This window comes from Rhincodon typus, chromosome 27 (genome assembly GCF_021869965.1).
Source record: "Rhincodon typus isolate 14 chromosome 27, sRhiTyp1.1, whole genome shotgun sequence".
In the NCBI taxonomy this organism is placed as follows: Eukaryota; Metazoa; Chordata; class Chondrichthyes; order Orectolobiformes; family Rhincodontidae; genus Rhincodon; species Rhincodon typus.
In genome coordinates this window covers 9,779,340-9,802,103 of record NC_063358.1, presented here as the reverse complement: position 1 = coordinate 9,802,103, position 22,764 = coordinate 9,779,340, and the positions used below count along the sequence as shown (strand labels likewise).

At 41.4% G+C, this 22,764-nt stretch overlaps 1 protein-coding gene across 12 annotated transcripts in view; it reads right to left on the bottom strand.

Moving 5' to 3' along the window:
• si:ch211-15d5.11 (nuclear receptor coactivator 7) overlaps positions 1-22,764 on the bottom strand; it is a 98,316-nt gene that overhangs the window by 26,849 nt on the left and 48,703 nt on the right. For all 12 annotated transcript variants that reach the window (XR_007264956.1, XM_048613070.1, XM_048613073.1 and 9 more), the window contains one exon: positions 10,077-10,245. Coding sequence is in view for 11 of the 12 variants with exons in the window: in XM_048613070.1 (XP_048469027.1) it covers positions 10,077-10,245 (169 nt within the window). In the remaining variant the exon portion in view is untranslated. The remainder of the gene's footprint in view (positions 1-10,076; positions 10,246-22,764) is intronic.

Sequence of the window (22,764 nt, the reverse complement as noted above, 5' to 3'; positions counted from 1 at the left end):
GCACTGTGGTATAGGAGGCCATTCAAGTTGGGAGAGGGAGCAAAAAGACAAGTGGTAGTTGTACAGGGTTCTATAATCAGGGGAATAGATAACATCCTTTGTAAGCAGGATTGAGAGTTTTGCATGGTATATTGCCTTCCCTGTGCCAGGGTGAGGGACATCTCTGACTGGCTTAAAAGGATATTCGAGAGGGAGGAGGAGGATCCAGTTGTTGTGGTCCACATCTGAACAAACAACGCAGGCAAGATGAGAAAGAGGACCTGTTTGGGGATTATCTAATCTTTAAGGAACTAGGAACTAAATTAAAGAACAGGTCCTCAAGGGTTATAATCTCCAGATTACTACCTGAGCCATGTGACAAATTGGCATCGGGATGCCAGAATAAGGGAAATAAACACGTGGCTAAAGGAGTGATGTGGGAAAGAGGGGTTCCTTTTCATGGGGTGCTGGCATCAGTATTGGAACAGGAGGGATCTGTACCACTGGGACTGTGTCCATCTGAACCGAGCTGAGATGAATGTTCTAGCGAAAAGGGTAAATAGGGTGTTCAATAGGACTTTAAACTAGAATGTGGGGGGGTGGGGGAGGGAAGGGAAACAAAGCAGCAGGTTAGCATGTAGAGGGGGAATTCAACTGCATGAAAAATATGAAAAAGATGAAAAGAAAGGAGATCTCAGGAGAACTGAGAGGTTATTAAAGTCTCCAAAACACAAAATAGGACAAGAGAGTTTGAAAAGGATTAGGAATCGAACTTCAAGCACATCAAATAAGGAGATGACAATGAGAAGAGGGACGGTAAATACAGGACTGAAGGTATTGTACCTGAATGCATGCAGTATACAAAATAAGGTAAATGAGCTTGTGGTGCAGATTGAAATTGGCAGGTATGATGTGGAGGGTATCACAGAGACATGGCTGCAAGGGAATCAGGACTGGGAGCTAAATATCCAAGGATATACATCCTATCGAAAGGACAGGCAAGTAGGCAGAGGGGGTTGGGTTGCCTTATTAGTAAGAAATCGAATTAAAACGATAGCAAGAAATGATGTAGGGTCAGATGATGTAGAATTTGTGTGGGTAGAATTGAAGAATGGCAAAGGTGAAAAAAGAACCATAACGGGAGTTATGTACAGGCCTTCAAACAGTAGTCAGAATGTGAGGCACAAGATACACCTGGAGATGGAAAAGGCATGTCAGAAAGGCAAGGTTACAGTGATCATGGAGTATTTCAATATGCAGGTGGAAGGAATTTGTCAGATGTCTACGAGATGGCTTTTTGGAGCAGCTTGTGATGGACCCCATTAGGGAACAGGGAATTCTGGATTTAGTGATGTGTAGTGACCAGACTTGATAAGGGAGCTTAAGGTGAAGGAACCCTTAGGAGGCAGTGACCATAATATGATAAAATTTTGTTTGAGAGGGACAAGCTGGAATCAGATGTAATGGTATTACAGTTGAATGAAGGTAACTACAGAGGCATGAGGGAAGAGCTGACCAGAATTGACTGGGAGAGGAGCCTAGCAGTAAAGATAGTGGAACAGCAATGGCAGGAGTTTCTGGGATTAATTCAGGAGACAAAGCAAAAATCCATCCGTAGGAAAAGGAAGCATACTAAAGGGAGGATGAGGCAACCATGGCTGACAAGGGAAGTCAGGGATAGGATAAAAGCAAAAGAGGAAGCATATTATGCAGCGAAGGGCAGTGGGCAGCCAGGGGATTGGGAAGCCCACAAAGACCAACAGAGGGCAACTAAAAAAAAATATGGAAGGAGAAGATTGAATATGAGGTAAATTAGCCAGTAACACAAAAGAAGATTGCAAGAGTTTCTTTAGAATATATAATGGGTAAAACAGAGGGAAAAGTGGGCATTGGGCTGCTGGAAAATGACACAGGAGAAGCAGTAATGCGGAACAAAGAAATGGTGGAGGAACTGAACAAGTACTTTGCGCCAGTCTTCACGGTGGACGACATGAGTAATATCCCAAAAATTCAGGAGAGCTGGGGGAAGAGGTGAGTATGGTAGTCATCACCAAGGAGAAGGTGCTAGAAAAACTGAAAGGTCTGTAGGTGGATAAATCACCTGGACCAGATGGACTACACCCCAGAGTTCTGAAGGAGATAACTGAAGATATGGTGGAAGAGTTAGTGGTGATCTTTCAGGAATCACTGGAGTCAGGGAGGATCCAAGAGGACTGGAAAATTGCTAATGTAACCTGTCTTTTTAGAAGGGAGTGAAGCGAAAGACACGAAATTACAGGCTAATTAGCGTGACCTCAGTCTAAGATTTTGCAGCCCATTGTGAAAAATGAGATTTCTGAATACTTGGAAGTGCATGGTAAAATAGGGCAAAGTCAGCATGGTTTCGTCAAGAGGCCTGACAAATCTGTTAGAATTCTTTGAGAAGGTAACGAGCAGGTTAGACAAAGGAGAACCAATGGATGTTATCTACTTGGACTTCCAGAAGGCCTTTGACAAGGTGCCGCAGAAGCTAAGGGCCCACGGTGTTAGAGACAAGGTACTAGCATGGATAGAAGATTGGCTCTCTGGCAAAAAGCAGAGAGTGGGGTTAAAAGGGTCCTTTTCAGGATGGCAGCCAGTGACTAGTGGAGTTCCGCAAGGGTCAATTTTGGGACCACAACTTTTCACTTTATACATTAGTTATCCTGATGAAGGAACTGACGGCATTCTAGCTAAGTTTGCAGATGATACAAAGAAAGGTAGAGGGACAGGTAGTATTGAGGAGGCGATAGGATGCAGAAGGATTTGGACAGGTTAGGAGACTGGGCGAAGAAGTGGCAGATGGAATACAGTATGGTAAAGTGTGAGGACTTTGGAAGGAAAAATAGAGGCATAGACTATTTTCTAAATGGGGAGAAAATTCAGAAATCTGAAGTGCAAAGGGGCATGGGAGTCCTAGTCCTGGATTCTCTTAAAGATAAATTGCAGGTTGAGTCGGTAGTTAGGAAGACAAATGCAATGTTGGCATTTATTTTGAGAGGGCTAGAATATAAATGCAAAGATGTATTTCTGAGACTTTTATAAGGCTCTGGTCGGACCACATTTTGAATATTGTGAGCAATTTTGGGCCCCATATTCTCAGGAAGGATGTACTAACCCTGGAGCAGGTCCATAGGAGGTTCACGAGAATGATCCGTATGAGGAATGTTTGAGGACTCTGGGTCTATACTCAAGAAGGATGAAGGGGGAATCTAATTGAAACTTCCAGAATACTGAATGGCCTGGATAGAGTGGACGTTGAGAAGATGTTTCCATTAGCAGGATAGACCAGGATCCAAGGGCACAGCCTTAGAGTAAAGGGAAGACCCTTTAGAACAGAGATGAGGAGAAACTTCTTCAGCCAGAGAGTGGTGAATCTATGGAATTCATTGCCATAGATAGCTGTGGAGGCCAGGTCATCGAGTATACTTAAGACAGAGAAACATAGATTCTTGATTGTTAAGGGGATCAACTGTTACGGGGAGAAGGCAGGAGAATGAGGTGGAGAAACTTCTCAGCCATGATTGAATAGCGGAGCAGACTCGATGGGCTGACTGGCCTAATTTCTGTTCCTATGTCTTATAGTCTAATATGAAATGTCCATTCATAACTCTGATAACAGCAGGGAAGAAGCTGTTCTTGAAGCTGTTGGAATGTGTTTTCAAACGTTTTTACCTTCTGCCTGATAGAAGAGGGTGGAAAACAGTATAACTAGGCTGGGAGGGGTGTGTGATCATGTTTGCTGCTCTCTCGAGGCAGTGGGAAGTATGGATGGAGTCAATAGAAGGAAGGCTGGTATTCATGATGGACTGGGCTATGTTCACAAGTGTCGTAAGTTCTTGCGGTCTTGGGCACAACAGTTGCCATAACAAGCTGTGATGCATCTGGATAGAATGTTTTCTACGGTGCATCTATAAAAATTGGTGATACTTATCATGGGCATGCCAAATTTCCTTAGCCTTCTGAGGAAGTAGAGTTGTTGATATGCTTTCTTGACTGTGGCACTGACGTGGATGGACAAGAACAGATTGTTGGTGACATTTACTCCTAGGAACTTGCAACTCTCGACCATCTTCACCTCAGCACCAATGATATAGACTGGGGCATGCCCTCCACTCCACTTCCTGAAGTTAATGACCAGCTACTTCATTTTGCTGACATTGAGGCAGAGATTGTTGTCTTTACGTCATGACACTGAGGCATTTTCAAAAGGAAATAGTGCAGGCAATTAAAATGTGATGCTGTTAATTATTTTGTGCAAATTTAGTGCAGCTTGCACCAGCTGGTAAAGTGCAAACAAAAAGTCTTCCCTCAACCAGAATTGCTCATCACAATATCAAATTACCATATCTGTTTAAACAGTTAACGTAATTATCTGCCCCTATTTTTAAAAGTATTAGTTAAACTGGATCACCATTTTTATTATCATGATTTCTTTCGTTTCGTTCTGCCTCTTATTTTCTTTAAATATTGACTTTTGTTGAATAGTGACATTGGTAAACGCTATCAACTGGTAAGGACATACTATGTTCGTGAATGAGTAAGGACTGCATTCTGTGAACTAACCTTGCCTTATTTGTTTCACAGGGTTGGTCTGAAATACATAGATGTTGTTGGAGATAAGTGAACAATCTGGAACTGTGTTTCTGAAGGCACAAAAATCCTCTTTTGGGGTGTGGGGGGTGTTCCTATTGGAACTTTGCCTTCTTGCTTAAGACATGGGAACTGCAATTAGTGACAATTTTGAGATAAATATTTGTAGGCATGGAGTAAATGGAAGCATTATCACGGGCTGCAATTCTTATCAAATAAATTGGAAGTTTTTAAAATTGTCATCCGTTGGTTTCAAACTCCTTCTAAACAAGAACTGTCCTTTATCCCTCATATATTTACCCAGCTTTCTCAAAATGCATCTATGTTAGTGACATCAAATACTCTGCCTGATGATGAGCTACACATTTAATTGCCTGGATAAAGAATTTTCCAATTAAGCCACGACAGGACTTATTAGAGACCATTTTACATTTAGGGCTCCTTTATTTTGTCTTCTCTACAAACAGTATTAGTTAAATTTCTTAGGCTTTTATGTACAGTTTTTCCTCTTCCCTTTTTATTTTGTTCTGTCCTATTAAAGGCACATATGTATTCTCTGCTGATGGACTGTGGTTTAATGAGCCTTAGTTGCAGCCACATAGAAAAGCACAAAACCTGTTGCAAATGCTAGGGTCAGGGTCATCACCATTCTTCAGGCAGCCAGTCAGCTTGCATAAGGAAGGGTCCATCAGCAACATCTGCCTTTCTGCTTTAAATATCAGATTGCTGTCCTGCCATTCCATTGTTGATGCTGTAGGTACTTATGAGATGGAGTACATTAATTTGGGAAGATTTTCTTTTTTGGATCAAAGTAGGCCTTTAATGGTAGTAGTATCTGTCATCTGCCCAAGGGCAGGTTCTCTGCCCATTTCTTCATATCTGATGGTCCTACAATTTCCTCCTCTTATTAAAGCCTACCGTGTTCAACTTCAATAAGCAATGCAACTAGGGAAAATAATACATGAGGTAGTTTCTCATTGACTTTCTCATATGCATTTAAAGGAAACACAAGTCCTCTTCCTGAAGGATCTTATACCTGTAAACAAATGTAGTTCCTCAAAGTTCTGGCTCTTCCATCATCACCAATGAAAATGTGGTGGTTTCTATGTCGACTGTGGCTCATAGCCCTGGGTATGGGACACGTAGCTGAGCCTAGAGTAGCTCACAGAAGGACACAGACAATCATCACTAAGGTCTCAAATTTTAATTTTTTTTATTCACTCATGCCACGTGGGCATTGCTGGCTGACCACACCTCTTAGGATAATAATCAATACCATTTGCATGGGACTTTTACTAGGCCTTAATTGAATCTTCAGCAGCTCCAAACAGGAATGGGTTCCCTTGGGTCTATCAACCGGTGTACTGGGTGAAATTTCTCAGGGAAGTCAGAGAACTCCCTCAGATGCTGTTCTGTGATATACTAAGTGTGGGGGGAAAGATCCATCTGTCTCAATAGAATTTTCAGGCTTCTCCATGAGGTGAAATCCCAGTGAAACTGGGTTCAATTCCATTTACTGGCTCCCTATTTGCAATTACACTAGAAATGTGCCAGACATGCTCCCAGAACATAAGGAACAGGAGTATACAACTCGGCTCATTGTTTTTAATTAGATCATAGCCGATCTGAGCCTCTATTCCCTTTCACCACTTTTGCTCCATATCTACAGATGTCTTTAACCAACAAAAATCCAACAATTTCAGTCTTGAAATCTCCAATTTTCCTGGCCTGCAAAGCTGTTAGGGAGAGTTCCAGATTCCTATTACCCTGTCTGTGGAACAAGTACTTTCTGACTTAACAGGAGATGTGCCCAAGCAGATGTGAATTTCGGCCCACTCTATTCTCAGAATTTTTCGTTTTTAAACATTCTGTCTAGAGGCTTACATTGTAGTTGTATTGAATACAGGATTGCTTTGGATAGGGAGCATACAGATGTAATTGCCCTACCTTTTAATATATATATATATATTCAGTATTATGCCAATACAATAAACACTTTTCGAATTGCATAATCACAACCATTAGAACTATCAAGAGTTCCACTGAGGTCTATATCCACGCAAACAATGAACACAAATTAAGAACTTCATCAAACATGTTCTGAAACTTCATGAAACATGCATTAATTTTACTGTATTCATCTAACAACTTAGTTATTGCATCAACCAGGTCCAGTGATCACCATAGAGCCATACAGCACACCATAACATGAAGTGAGTAAAGACTTTATCCAGAATAGGAATTAAAGCATTATAATATTAGATAATATACAGAACAATTAGAAATTCCTCACAGTGCAACTTTTTAAAAATGTGTTAATGGATTAGGAGTGTCGCTGGAAAGGCCGGCATTTATTGCCCATCCCTAATTGCCCTTAGAAGGTAGTGGTGAGCTGTCTTCTTGAACTGTTGCAGTTGTAGGTATACCCACAGTCCTGTTAGGATTGCAGTTCCAGCGACAGTGAAGGAACTGTGACATTATTGTGAGCCATTGTGGTCTATGATTTGGAGAAGTGTTAGTGGTGCTGTTCCTTGCAGCCTTTCTAGGTGGTAGAGATCAAAAGTGCTGTTGAAGGAACCTTGGTGAGTTGCTGTAGGGTAAGTGGAGCCAACATGATGCAAAGGGATTTATTTTTGGCCATTATAGTCTTTTTTTCAGGATACTTATGTATCCCACGGCTGAGATGCTGTTTAATTAGAAAATCACAAACTTGGATTTTTGCAGCTGCGTATAATTGTACATAGTTGCTGGACGTTGTGTGATAAACCTGCAAATATGATTTTAACATACAGCATAGCATGGATATTGTCAGGATGGGGAAAATACAGAAAAACCCAAGAACCATGGAGGCTTAGTTTTCCCAGCAATTTCTGTTTTCTTTTCTGGAAAAATAAAGCTTTGAGGCAAGATTGGATACACTGGAATTGAGCTGCTTGGAACAGGCTGACGGGAGATTTCATTGAAAGATAACATTGTGAGGGACCTGGATAAAGTGGATGGGTAGGGCCTATTTACCTTAGCAGAGAGGTCAATGACTATGGGACATAGATTTAAAATGAAAGGTGAAGGATTTTGAAGGCAGATAAGGAAATTCTTTTTCACCCAAAGGGGCTCACACATGAAGAAAGGCCTCAGATAAAGGACGAGTTTAGTGTCTTCATGAGGGCAGAAAATTGTCTTTTTTAGGTTTATCTTTTCATTGTGCAACTGACCACATTTACTGCTTAGAAAATAAGGTCTGCAGCAAGGTAACAAAGGTAAACTTTGATCTACAGAGTAATAAAGTGGAGGAAAGTCAGATAACAAACTTATCCATTGAGCTTCTCTGATACACATATCCTTGGTCACCACTGAACAGAGATAAAGATTCATTGTGTGAGTTTAGATTGTTATAATAATTAATATTTGTTTTGCAATATCAACATGACTATATCAAGCTTAAGCAGTATTTTGTCACATAAGCTCAAGTTTTATTTGTTTGTGCAGTGTGGGCGTTGCTGGTTACACTATCATTTATTGCTGATCCACAACTGCCCTTGAGAAGGTGGTAATCAGCCTCTTTCTTGAACTGCTGTGGTCCTTGGGGTTTAGGTACACCCCAATAGTGTTTGAAAGGGAGTTCAGCCAGGGTGAGTGAAAGAATGGTGTGTCTTTTGAGTGGGAACTTGCAGGTGATGATAATTATGTGTGTTTGCTGTCTTTGTTCTTCTAAGTGATAGCGGTCGTGAGGTTTGAAAAATGCTGTTCAAGGGATCTTGGTATGTTACTGCAATTAATCTTGTAGATGGTACACCCTATTGCCACTGACTCTAGATGGTAAAGGGAGAGAAAGAGGTGGATGGGGTGCCAATCAAATAGGTTTGCTTTATAAAAATGACAAAATGCTTTATTTCTTAATCATCTTTCCCTGGAAAAGAAAAATAGATGGAAGTTGGTAATCCAACTGAGTGGATTGCTAAGCAAATTGTCTAAATTTCATTCCATTGAAATAATTGCAGTGTAAGTTGGGCAGGGCTGGGATCTGAGTGAGACTTCTAACTGGTCATCATTGTGTTTTGCACAATGGACTCACACTTAATAGGAACTGTATTATCTAGAAGGTAGCAGATATCCACCCAATAATTCATGATGAACCTGAATATAAGCCCCAAGGAAGAAATCACCCAAAGTACCTATGCTATTTTCAATCATAAAAACATATGTCAGAAATAACATGACACCAGGTTACAGTCCAACAGGTTTATTTGAAAGCACAAGCTTTTGGAGCGCAGCTCCTTTGTCAGGCAAAGTGAGAGAGAAGCGCACAGAAGACAGAATTTATGGGCAGACAGAGATCAAGGGCAGAGAGATCAAAAGACCAAATAAATGGTGTGAGTGGAGTGCCAAATAATAACCCACACCATTTATATATTCTTTTGATCTCTCTGCCGTTGATCACGCTCTTCCCATAAATTCTGTGTTCTGTGTGCTTCCCTCTCATTTCAACTGACAAAAAGGCTACGCTCCAAAAGCTTGTGATTCAAATTACCCTGTTGGACTATAACCTGGTATCGTATGACTCCCGACTTTGTCCACTCCAGTCCAACACTAGCACCTCCACATCATGGCTACCAAAAACATATGTGACAGCACTCATCACTCAAGAACATATAGTAACTATTACATTTTACACACATGCCAGGTTCTCCAATGGCTCAACATATCAAACAGTGAGTAAGAGAGCCACAATGCCTGGGAAGGGCCCATGGTTGACTCCTGGTCAACTGTTGTGACAAGACAGAAAGAAATGAGAAGCTCTGCAGTTAAAGATTCTGTGTTGCCAGTATACACACATGGATGGCAGATGGCATGATGACTGGGCTCTACTGCAATGACTTCCACATTGTTAAACAGCTGCCAAAACTTAGAGCCACACATGCAAGATGCTTAATTATTGTGATAGTGAAATGCTCAATATGTATCAATGTGCATCAATATTTTCAGAGGAGAAGAATATATTGGCATGAGAACAAATATCACCTAAAAAAGTAACAACAAATTTATTGCAAATCTGGAATGAAATAGCAGCTATGGAACAAGAAATAGGTGCAAAAGTAGACATTTGACCCATTAAGCCTGCTGTGCCATTTAGTAAGATCCTGGCTGATCTGACTGTGGACTCAACTCCATTTCCCAGTCTGTTGTTCTATTGGATACACCCAATGACTTCAACAGAAATAACCTGCCTTTAAAGATCAGTAAGTTTTTCTTTTTCCTTTTGCATTTGAAATCTGCCTTAAACAATTACATATTACTTTTTATTAAAATGATTTGCATAAATAGCATCCAACTGCTGGTTAGGATTTACTATAATAATCTATATTATATTTAAGAGAAAGGAACTGGCTAATACTTAACATTTGATCATTATGTGTGAAAGAGCATAAAGAACAGATTTTGTTAGTTCTGTTGAGGAAAATGTATTGTATTCCCAGTTATGAACTCACTTTTCCCGGGTCATTGCAAACCAGTATTCTTCGGGTTCATTCTGGCTCATATCCTGAGGTGTGGTTGTTCCAAATTTAAGCAGATTTCTCCCTTTCTTGCGAAGTCTGACTTTCAGACATAAAAACATCAATTGAAATTTGTCTTCCCCATCTTCTGAGTGATGCAGATCTGCAATGAAAGATGATTTTATAATAATTATTTATTAATTTATACATTTTAGTATTGATTAATTCAACATGGAAGGATATAAACACACAAGTATACTTTAGTGAGTAGACCATGGATGCACTGTGCTTTTGCAAACATATTTTGAACACTTGATCATTAAACTTGCAATTCTAATTAATTATTTATCAATTACATTGAAAGCACAACACCAGCTAACAGGGAAAGCAGAAGGGGCAATTACAGTGACAACTTTAACAACAACCACATCACATTGACAACAATCAAAAAATTACCCATTATAAATTAGGCTTTTCACTTAATGGTCAAATAATCATTTTTGCAGGGAGTATCTACCCTTGATGATCTGCCATCAGTGTTTTTTGTCTTCTGCCTTCCTTATCCAATAAAAGCTCTTGCCTAAAAATTGCAGTAACTGGGATATGGAAATTCAAATGTAATTTCTAACAACTTAATCAGGTTACTGAAGGCAGAAAGAAGCACAGGTCAAACTAGATTCATGTTGATTCCCAAATTTGGGGGCTGCTCTAAGGTTATGTGTGGGGTTGGACAGGCTGAAACATGACTAACAAAGAAAGATTAGTTTAGCCTGTAGTACTAGAGCAACTGCAAAATGGGATGATCTCTGTACAGCATAGAGGTAGGGGAATATTTCAGTCTCCTCTTCGTCCTGTATTATATTAATCAATAGAGGTGTTTCTGGTGTCAGTAGTCAGTTACTACATATCAAAACCAGCTCTGCTCAGTCTGAAGTGGATTTCAATAGGGATTCAAACATCTTGTGCTGAAGTCACTTCATCATGTGAGGTTGCATGAGTTCTCATGAAAGACATCTGTGGCATTTCCTGATTGTTGAATGTAAGAAGGAATTCTTGAAGATGTTGGTTATTTGAAATTCTGTACATCACCCTTAGGAGACTAAAGGCAGAATGAATACTTTAAACAGTTGTCAGTTTCTACCCAGAATTTACAATGAATGTCTCTTGGCTATTGAAAGAGAAATGAAGGCAATTGTAAAAGAATTCCGACTAGCTATTTAGTATCACTTACAGAAGATGCACATGTTTGTGAGTATTACCAACTTACTGCCTAGGGTCACAAAGGAAGGAAGGCTGTTGGGCGAAGCACAAGTGGACAGCCAATACCTACAGACATATACCCCAGCAACAGTGACTGCCTTCGGGGAAGGAAACCAGGAAGTTGACAAGGAAGTATTAGGCATTAACAAAGGGTCCAATGGATAAACATAAATATAGTTTTAAATTATGAAACACTGCAACAATTGATCTTTTATCTGGTCCACATAGAATGTAATAATGCACATACTGCTAATATAAAAATCCATAGTATTGCTTCAAAGTAAAATGAGACAGTAGGATGCAGGAACAAAGGTTCAAACAATTAAAATATAATATATCAGGCACTACTTCCCACTGAGCGATCAATGTGTGCTATAGGGATCACCTAAGTAAGGCTGTGGAGACAAAAAATCTTAAAGTATTTAAGAAACAATTCGACACTGCAATTGATATAGAAATGATGGGCTGAATGGAATTTGTTATTCATGACTACATTGTGCTCTTATGCAGAAGCAAAAACATAACATTTATTCAACATCTTTCATGATTTTACAGCATTCAAAGGCATATTTGGCCAAAAGGATACTTTTAAAGCATAGTCCCTGCTATAATATTGTATATAAAGTTTATATAACATAGAGGCAATTCCCCAAGGAAAAGTATAATTTAATTGCATTCTGATCTTGGTGAAGCCCTGGGAAACTAAATGGAAGGAGTAGTAGTTTGTTTTAAATTGTATGGTCATAATTGCAATTGAAGTCATAGTAAATGTTTCCAGCTACATTGTCTGAAACTAACAGAACAGGTGACTAATTCCATTTCAAAGCAGAATGCCTATCAGTCATTGGAGGGGGAGCAGGCTAGATCTTTCTTCTCCTACCTTTACAAGCACTGTTTGTAACAGCCGGTTTGCCAGTCTTTTAGTCATCAGTACATGGCAGGAAAGGACTTTTAAAAACATTTTTAAAATCACTTTGGTAGTTGTGACACTGAAAATTGCTATCATGCAATGACAGCAAGTGTAGAATCCTAGTAAATGAAAGGGTTAACTTACGTCTGCCATGTAGTGGCCAAATGACTCAAAAATTTACAGGAAGCAGCCATGAGAATTGTTGGCAAGCACATGGCAGGGACTGTGGCTCCTCACTAAATCTAGCCCATTAGTTGATAAGCATCACTCTTCTTGATGTGCAGAGTACCTTACAGATACCTTCAGTGCAGCCATTTGTCAACATGTGCTCCAAAGTGCAGGTGCAGAAACGATGGGCCAAACGGCCTCATTCTGTGCCACAATACTTCTGCGATTAGCGGTAAATGTTTCAGCTCCACCCTTTCCAAAAAGCCTTCCTGACAACTTTCTGGGTTCAGAACTGAGCTTTGCCTCATGTCATGAATGTGTCAAAATTCAGTGGGTCAGAACACTGCTAAATCTCCCACACTACAACAGCAACTAGACTTCAAAAGCATTTCATTAGCTGAAAGCTACTTGAGGTGTCCGGAGAAAGTGGAAGGCACTATATAAATTAAAATTCTTTATTTTAATTAATTGCAACCTGGCACCATTTAACTACTCTTTATCTTGTAAGTGTTTTAGCCCTGATTTGCAGGGACTGGTATCCATCACCTAAATCTGAGTGTTATTCAACTCAAACCCATTTCCTTATCATCACATCAGACATGTAGGTGAAAGTTTCTCATTGATTCATATTCAGTTTAAGGGAGTTCAATTTGTTAGTATTAAAAGTGAGAGCAGCTCACAAACTGCAGTATACTGGAATCAAAATTAAATCAACATCAATATAAAAGCAATTTATAACTGGAGAGTTGGCTGGAACCTGATGCAGAGACAAAACCAGTCAAGGATGATAACCACAAGGTTCATCAACTTAAACTTGCCCTTTAACCATCTTTGGATTAATACATGTGCAACTCTGGTCACTGCTTGATCGGCACTGAAGATTGTAGCTTTCCTATTTACGTCATATTGTGCAGAAAGGATTGGTGCAAATAGGCTTTGCTTGTCTGGATTTGCATCATCAGTTGGATAAAACCATGCTTTGCTGATGTCATGCAGCGATACTTAAAAAACTAGAAATGTAGAATATGAGAGGTCAAAATTGTATTTTAATATGTTGGTCTTGTTGATAATTAACTACTCTTCAACCAAATTAGCATTTGATGTGGAAATAAATAAGACTATGATGTTGATTTTTGATTATCAAAAACACATTACGGTAAATTTATAAACTCCACAGATAATTCCATTTGAAAGAAGCTTGGGCAGAGATAAGGCTTCAACACTATAGTGCTGACTGCATGACTGGTGCTCCTTTATCAGTTATATCCCCTCACTATTAACATAAGGCTGCTGAAATTGCTGTGGGGTTTTCTCCATAGTCTTCTAGATTGAGGTACCAATTGTCTATTGCTAAACTATACAAACAGTATACACGGAGCTATCAATTCAATTCCTGGGCTATGTCAGAGTTGATTGCTCCCTTCACTTGTATCTTGAATGCCAGGCAATTTGCAAAGAACTTTGATTTCCTGTGTCTGGACAATGTAATACAGTATACCACTGCTGTTCACTCGCCACGTTCTAAAAAAAAAGCTAAATGTTAAATGGTCTTTGCAGTATCACTGGTCAATTTAAAAAAAACTTGAGTACTTGTGCACGGCTTCTCCACCTTGGTTGATTAAAATGTAATTTCTCCGGCTCATGCAACCTCTGCTTAGACCTTCAGTTGAAAGAATTGTTTGCTAATAATGAATATACCATCATAATTTATATTGATGACAAAAATGTAGTATTTAGCAAAATATAAGATAAAACCAAGAAGAAAATATTTTGTTTACACACTACTTTCTTCGGACAACATTCAGGCTATGGCTGACAAGTGGCAAGTAACATTTATGCCACACAAGCACCAGGCAATCACCATCTCCAACAAAAGAAAATTTAGCCATCATCCCACAACACTCAACTCACCTTTATATTGGCTGAATGCCTTACCTTGACATATATGCATTGGGTATGGGGAGTGTGATGATGTTATCATTGACTAGAAACTGAACTGGACCAGCCATATAAACACAATGGTTGAGCATATCAGAGGCTGGGAATTATGCAACAAATAACTCACCTCCTGACTCTCTGAAGCCTATCCACTATATACAAGGCAGAAATCAGGAGTGTGACGGAATACTAGAAGAAGTAAATTACTGCAGATGCTGGAATCTGTACTGAAAACTGTAGTGATTGGAACCTCGTTGACTACGAGGTCGTTGATTGGGGTTGTTAACCTGGGTCAATCAGGAAGACCCTGACTGACCATAATAACCAGGAGAGGTGGGCACCACAGGGTGTGGAGTGCTTTATTTCCCCCTCGAACTCTATTTTGATTTGATTCCTACCCTCCCCTTCACTTTTCCGTTCACATAGGCATTGCCCTTAGGGGCTCTGCTTGATACTGATTCTTTGGTCACATGGATGTTCTTCCTGGTGGTGGTATCTTAATAAAGTTACTTGCACACATGGTGTTTTTATTGTGTCCCGCACCTACACAGGTGCACATAAGAAAAAATATAACCAGGAGATTAGAATCTCCTCAGAGAGAAAAAAAAACAAGAGATAAAGTCTCCTCATTCAGGCGACTGACTCTGAGCTGGCTGGCCACAGCCAGTGTATTGTGCACAAGTAAATAAAGGGTGACTTGGGAACGGGATACAGGCCTCTGTGCAGTTATTTCAGTGGCAATGAGAGAAAATAAGCCATGCCTGAAGAACATTTGCTTGCCACAGTCATCTTGGAGTTAGGGTTAGCATTTCTGGCATCGTGCCTTTATTTGGGAAGCTTGACTCATTTGATCCTGCTGTCTGAGAACATACACGTTGCAGTTTAAGAATACAACTTTGGTTCTGGTCTCCAATGAGAAGCAGTTGGTGCATTATCACCGATGGTAATAAAATGTTCTGGCCCAAGCCTATTGGGGCGGAATTGGTTGAGAAAGATTCACTTGGATTGGCTCAACACTTTTTGATTAGAAAATGGCTGACTCAGTGAAGTCCTAGTGAAATATCCAAGAGTATTTCAGGAAAGGCTTGGGACTATCAAAAGGGCAAAAGGGACCAGGAAGCAATTCTGAAATTTTGCAAGACCCGCTCAGTGCCAGTTGCCTTGCAGGAAATCAGGAGATTGCAGAGCGAAGGAATCATCATACCAGTGCAGTTTGCAGAATGGGCAGCACTGGTCGTACCGATTGTGAAACCTGATGGCTCAGTTCACTTTTGTGGGGATTTTAAGCAAATGATAAACCACTTCTCGCAGCTGGATAAATACCCGATCCCTCGCATAGAGGACTTGTACACAAAGTTGGCGGGCGGGCTGTCTATTACAAAGCTGGACATGAGCCACGCCTACTTGCAATTGTGACTGGATAAGTAGTCCCAGAAGTATGCTACAATTAATACCCATAAGGGTTTATACCAATATACAAGATTGGCATTTGGGTTATCATCAGCCTGTGTTCTTTCCCAACGGACCATGGAGAACATTTTACATGGCCTACCCCAGGTTGTCATTTATCTAGATGATGTACTAATAACAGGGAAGACCAATAAAGAGAACTTGGACATAGTACTTAAATGTTTATCCCAGGCAGGTTTATGTCACAGATGGGAAAAATGTGTGTTTCAGGCATCCCAAATGACCTACTTGGATTACAGAGCCAACAAAACCAGGTTACACCCGTTGGAAGATAACATGAGGGCGATCAAAGGAGCCTTTAGGGAAGTAAAAATGCAGCTATCGTCATCTAAGGTGTTGGCCCACTACGATCCAAAGCGAGAGGTAGTGCTGACATGTGACGCCTACCCATACGGTATCAGGGTATTGTTAGCTTACCAGTGGCCCAATGGACAGGAACACCTGATAGTGTATGCTTCCCAGACTTTGGCTGATGCCGAATGCAAATATGCCCATATAGAGAAAGGAGGTTTGGTGGTTTGGAATGAGAAAGTTCCCCCAGTACCTTTATGGTTGGGAATTTGTCATAGTGACAGATCACAAACCCCTGCTAGGGCTGCTGAAGGAAGGCAAGGTGGTGCCGCCCATAACTTCTGGTAGAATTCAGCATTGGGCCCTTATTCTCAGAGCATACAAGTACAAGTTAGAACACCATTCAGGAAGCCAAGTGGCTAATGGAGAGCCTGGAGCTGCCTCCCACTGGCAGATACTCCACCGATGGTGCCTCCCTGGTTAGAGTCTGTTTTGGTTTTGAACTTACTGGACACTCTTCCAGACACCCCTGACAATATCCGATTGTGGACACAAAAGATCCAGTCCTAGCAAAACTAAAACAGCTGATTGTAATGGGGAAAACAGAAGGGTCATCACAACCCAGACTGAAACCCTTTTGGTCCCGGCGAGACCATTTCACCGTATTACTATGGTGAGCAAGGGTGCCGAATAAAAATCGCACCAGATACTGACTGAACTCCACCAAGGTCATCCGGGGCTTCCAAGATGAAGATGCTAGCAAGAAGCTATGTCTGGTGGCTGGGGTTGGATGCCAAATAGCTGCATTGGTGGGGCAGTGCCCCGAGTGCCAACAAGGACAAAAAGTACTACCAGCAACACCCCCACGTTTGTGGGAATGTCTGGGAAAATCCTGAGTTGGTTGCATGTTGACAATGCTGGTCCTTTCATGGGCTCAATGTTCCTGGTCACTGTGGATGCCCATTTAAAGTGGTTGGACGTGCATAAAGTTTGTTCAGCAAACTCAGGGATGACGATTGAGAAGCTGTGAGCTACATGGACTCCCAGAAGAACTGGTTATGGACAACGGGATGTCATTTACAAGCAAAGAATTTGAATATTTCCTAAAGTCAAATGGCATTCAGCACATAAGAACAGCTTTCATACCATTCATTGTCCAATGGTCTAGCAGAAAGAGTGGTTCAAACATTGAATTCAAACATTTAAAGAAGTAGCCAACAGCATCAATTGATACCAAACTATCCCTGTTCCTGTTCGATTATAGGACCACCCTTCATGCAACAACAGGGATAGCTCCAGCAGAGTTGCTGATGGGGAGAGGATTCCACACCAGGTTAAACCTGATATTCCCAGACCTGGGTGGAGGGGGGGGGGGTGTGAAGTCGGGGGAGAGGGGAGGGTGAAACAGCAGCAGGAATGCCAATACTGGCCACATACTGCCTCTAAGCGAGGGAGATAGTTTAATTCAGGGGACAAAGTTTGGTGCCGGAACATGGAAATGGCCCTGTATGGGTAAGAGGCGAGGTTGACATGAGGTCAGGTCCTGTCACTCTCAAACGCGTGGATCACCTGAAAACTTCTAACTCGGAAATAGGGCAGGAGCAAAGCATACCTGGCACGCCAGAACAGCCAGAAGGCCTGCCAGAAACCATAGGTTCTTCCCCTCCACTTAGTGTCGAGCAAACCTCAGAGACCGAGATGGATGCAGTCTTGATATTGTTACCGTGGAAGAAACTCTCCCATGACGGTCTGAACGCAAGAGATGGACTACTGTCCTGTACACGCCGCCTGTGTCAGAGTCCGAATCAGAAGAACCGAACTTCAGGTAAAAATGTCACAGGAGAACCTACAAAGTAAAGACCAGGCCTACATCCCCGGACTTAACAGGCAAGGGATGTAGTGATTGGAACCAGGTTCACTTCATTGTCTATGAGGTCGTTGATTGGGGTTGTTAACCTGGGTCAATCAGAAAAGCCCCGGCTGATCAATATAACCAGGAGATTAGATCTCCTCAGTTCAGGGGACTGACTCTGAGCTGGCTGGTCACAGCTAGTGTATTGTGCACAAATAAATAAAGAGTGACTTGGGGACAGGGTACCAGCCTCTGTGCAGTTATTTCAAAAACAAAAAGTGCTAGAGATCACATTGGGTCAGGCAGCATCCATGGAGAAAAGCAAGTTAACGTTCCGAGTCTAGATGATTCTTCATCAGAGCTCTTCATCAGACAAGGCAGATGCAGAAAGGTTGTTTCCTCTTGTAGAAGAGTCCACAACCAGAGGGCATAATCTCAGAATAAGGGGTCACACATCTAAGACATGAGGAGGAATTTCTTCTCTCAGAGAAAAAAAACTGCTCATAGGTGCAACACCAAGGGACTTGGGGGTACTTGTGCACAAAACACAGAGAGCTAGGACACAGGTGCAGCAGGTAATGGAAGGCTAATGGAATTTTGGCCCCTATTTAAAGGGGGTTGGGGTATAAGAGCAGGGAACTCTTACTACAACTGTATAAGGAGCTGGTGAGACCACATCTGGAATACTGTGAGCATATATTATGCTCTGATGAAGATCACAGCAACATCCTGATTTGGAACTAAATCTTTGTTCTTTCACTGGCAATGGGTACAGATCCTGGAACTCCATTCTCAACAGTATTTACACAACATGGATTGCAGTAGTTGGAGAGGGCAGCTCACCATAACCTTCATAAGAACAATTAAGGTTAGGCAATAAATGCTGACCTGCTAGCAATTCTCACATCCTTTGACAGAATAAGGTACCTTCATGCTAATTAAGTATAAGGTTGCATAGTTGGCCATAAACTAAGCATTGCTGTAAAATCCCACAGTAACTGTATTATCAAATGTACCAAAATACTGTGAGGTCATTTCACAAATAATGCTTATGTTGTTTCTCTCATTACCTAGAGTGGCTATGCTTTTCAATGTTATATAAAGTTGGTTTTATTGTTAAAGGTAGTGTATAAGTCATGCCATATAGGAAGCATCTAATTTGATATAGGGTAAACAATTTTAAGCAGGGAGCTTGCTGTCAAAAGGTTTCAGCATTTCTGAGTTACAGACAGCAGCAACATTTTTCTCAGGTTTTTGCATCTGCTTGCTACCTTGTGATAGCTGCTGGAAGTAAATGTGTGTGGGGCAGACAATTTCAGAGGAAGACAAGACTAAATGATTTTGCTAAAACTACACAAGGCATCAGTCAGACCACAGCTAGAGTACTGCAAACAGTTTTGACTCCCTTATCTAAAGAAATATTTACTGGAATTGGAGGCAGACCAGAGAAGGTTCACTTGGCTGATACAGGTATGGAGGGACTGCCTTATGAAGAAAGATTGAGCAGATTGGAGCTGCACTCATTAGAATTTAGAAGAATAAGAAGCAACCTTATTGAAATGTAAAAGGTTCTTAGCGGGGCCTGACAAGGCAGATACAGAAAGGTTGTTTCCTCTTGTAGAAGAGTCCACAACCAGAGGGCATAATCTCAGGATAACGGGTCACACATCTAAGACATGAGGAGGAATTTCTTCTCTCAGAGAAAACAAAACTGCTCATAGGTGCAACACAAAGGGACGTGGGGGGTACTTGTGCACAAAACACAGAGAGCTAGGACACAGGTGCAGCAGGTAATCAGGAAGGCTAATGGAATTTTGGTCCCTATTTCAAGGGGGTTGGGGTATAAGAGCAGGGAACTCTTACTACAACTGTACAAGGAGCTGGTGAGACCACATCTGGAATACTGTGAGCACATATTGTCCCTCTATTTAAGGAAAGTTAATATTTCATTGGACACAGTTCAGTGAAGGTTCACAAGGATGATTCCTGGATTGGAGGGATTGTTTTATGACCAAAGGCTAAACAGGTTGGGACTCTACTCACTGGAGTTTAGAAGAATGAGAGATGATCTAATTGAAACATATAGCATTCTTAAGGGGCTGAACAGAGTAAAGGCTGAGAAGATATTTCCCCTCATGGGACAGTCTAGGACTAGACAGCATAGTCTCAGAATTAAGGGGTGCCAATTTAAAAATGAGATGAGGGGGAATTTCTTCTCTCAGAGGGTGGTAAGTCTCTGGAACTCCTTTCCATAGAGCTGTGGGGGCAGAGTCCTTGTGTATATTCACGGCTGAAATAGATTCTTGATCCGCCAGGGAATCAAGAGTTACAGGAAAGGCAGGAAGGTGCACATGAGGAATATTGGATCAACCGTGATCCTACTAAATAGGCTCAAGGGACCAAACAACCTACTCCTGTTCCTATTTCTTATAGTCTTATGAGAGTTGGCATTATTGGGAGGGAAAGGAAAAAGGAAGGTGACAAATTAGAAGAAAGAAATATTCTTAACTTTAGCAAAGTGAATACAAAATTGACTGCATCTTTCAATTGATGTCTTTGTTTTAGAGAATCATAGAACTCCTACAGTGCAGAACGAGGCCATTCATTCTATTGAGTCTGCACCGACCTTCTGAAGAGCATCCCAACTACATTCAGTCACCTATCACAATCCCACAACATCACATTTATCATGACTAATCCAACGGGTCTACACATCCCTGGACAATTTAGCATGGCCAAACCACCTAACCTGCACATCTTTGGTCTGTGGGAGGAAACCGGAGCACCTGGAGGAAACCCACACAGACATGGGGAGAACATGCAAACTCAACACAGTCACCCAAAGCTGGAATTGAACCCAGGTCCCCAGCATTGAGGTAGCAATGCCAACCACTCAGCCACCGTGCCACCCATAAATATTAAATTTTCCTTTTCAAATAATAGCCAGAAACTTTTTCCAAGGGTGGAGATAGCTATTACGAGGGGACATAGTTTTAAAGTGAGTGGAGGTAGATATAGGGGAGACGTCAGAGGTAGGTTCTTTACTCAGAGATTGGTAGGGGCGTGGAATGCATTGCCAGAGAGGGTAGTGGAGTCGGCCTCATTAGGGGCATTTAAGCGGCTATTAGATAGGCCGATGAATGACAGTATAAGGTAGGGGTGGAGGTTAGATAGACCTTAGGTTTAGGGTAAAAGTTTGGCACAACATCGTGGGCCGAAGGGCCTGTACTGTGCTGTACTGTTCTATGGTCTATGTTCTAATAATCCAAGATCATCTCATCCTAAATACCACATACAAGCTGGAAGATCAATAATAGCATGTTCTGCAGGGGTCATTTCCCCAATTTTCTTTCGATGGGGTGAATGGAGATTGTATTTCACATGAGTGTTGCAAATTGTTGTTTGTTAGCATGGAACTTGACTATTGTTGACACACATTGTCAGTCTTTCATCTTCGCCCTGATGAGCGCAAGTGAGACACTACGACAAAATGTGTCTTTTTTCAGGAATACCATGTTATATTTGGAAATACATTTTCCAAGGTCGTAAGCAGTTTCTTGCAGTGAAGCATTCACATTGAAGTTTAGTTTCTACTGCAACAGTGAAATAATAATCAAGAACTGATGAAAACACATTAGAAGATGTTTCATTAGTGTAGTTAATTTGATATTTCAACAGCTTTAATGCTGGTTCATTAATGAGGCTATCAATGTCATGGTTTGTGAGCTGGAAGCTTATGTTGCCAAATTTTATCCATTAGCAGTTCAAGGTTAATTATAATTTTCACGTATTTAATTTTCCCATTTAAAGTAAAGGTTCACTTTTAGAAGTGGTTAATCTTTGTACTGCCTTCAAAATGGCAAGTCTCTTTCATAAACTTTGTTCTACAATTTTCAATCTAAGTCCTTTAATAATAGCGTTATTCTCACTTGCAAAATCACAATCAATACAGTAATGTGAAAAGGAAAGGAGATTATATCTTTCGGGATTACTGTTTGCTGACATGTTTGGTAACTTAAGTTTTTCTTAATGTTACGAAGCTGCAGCTGACAACAAATTCATGATTACGGAGATCGTAGGAACTGCAGATGCTGGAGAATCTGAGATAACAAGGTGTAGAGCTGGATGAACACAGCAGGCCAAGCAGCATCAGAGGAGGAGGAAGGCTGACCTTTCGGGCCTCGACCCTTCTTCAGAATGGGGGAGGGGAAAGGGGTTCTGAAATAAATAGGGAGAGAGGGGGAGGCGGATAGAAGATGGATAAAGGAGAAGATAGCTGGAGAGGAGACAGACAGGTCAAAGAGGCGGGGATGGAGCCAGTAAAGGTGAGTGTAGGTGGGGAGGTAGGGAGGAGATAGGTCAGTCCAGGGAGGACGGACAGGTCAAGGGGGCGGGATGAGGTTAGTAGGTAGGTGATGGGGGTGGGGCTTGAGGTGGGAGGAAGGGATAGGTGGGAGGAAGGACAGGTTAGGGAGGCGGGGACGAGCTGGGGTGGTTTTGGGATGCGGTAGGGGGAGGGGAGATTTTGAAGCTTGTGAAGTCCACTACAGGGTTCCCAAGCGGAATATGAGTTGCTGTTCCTGCAACGTTCGGGTAGCATCGCTGTGGCACTGCAGGAGCCCAGGATGGACATGTTGTCTGCGGAATGGGAGGGGGAGTTGAAATGGTTCACGACTGGGAGGTGCAGTTGTTTAATGCGAACCGAGCGTAGGTGTTCTGCAAAGTGGTCCCCAAGCCTCCGCTTGGTTTCCCCGATGTAGAGGAGGCCACAACGGAAACAGCGGATGCAGTAT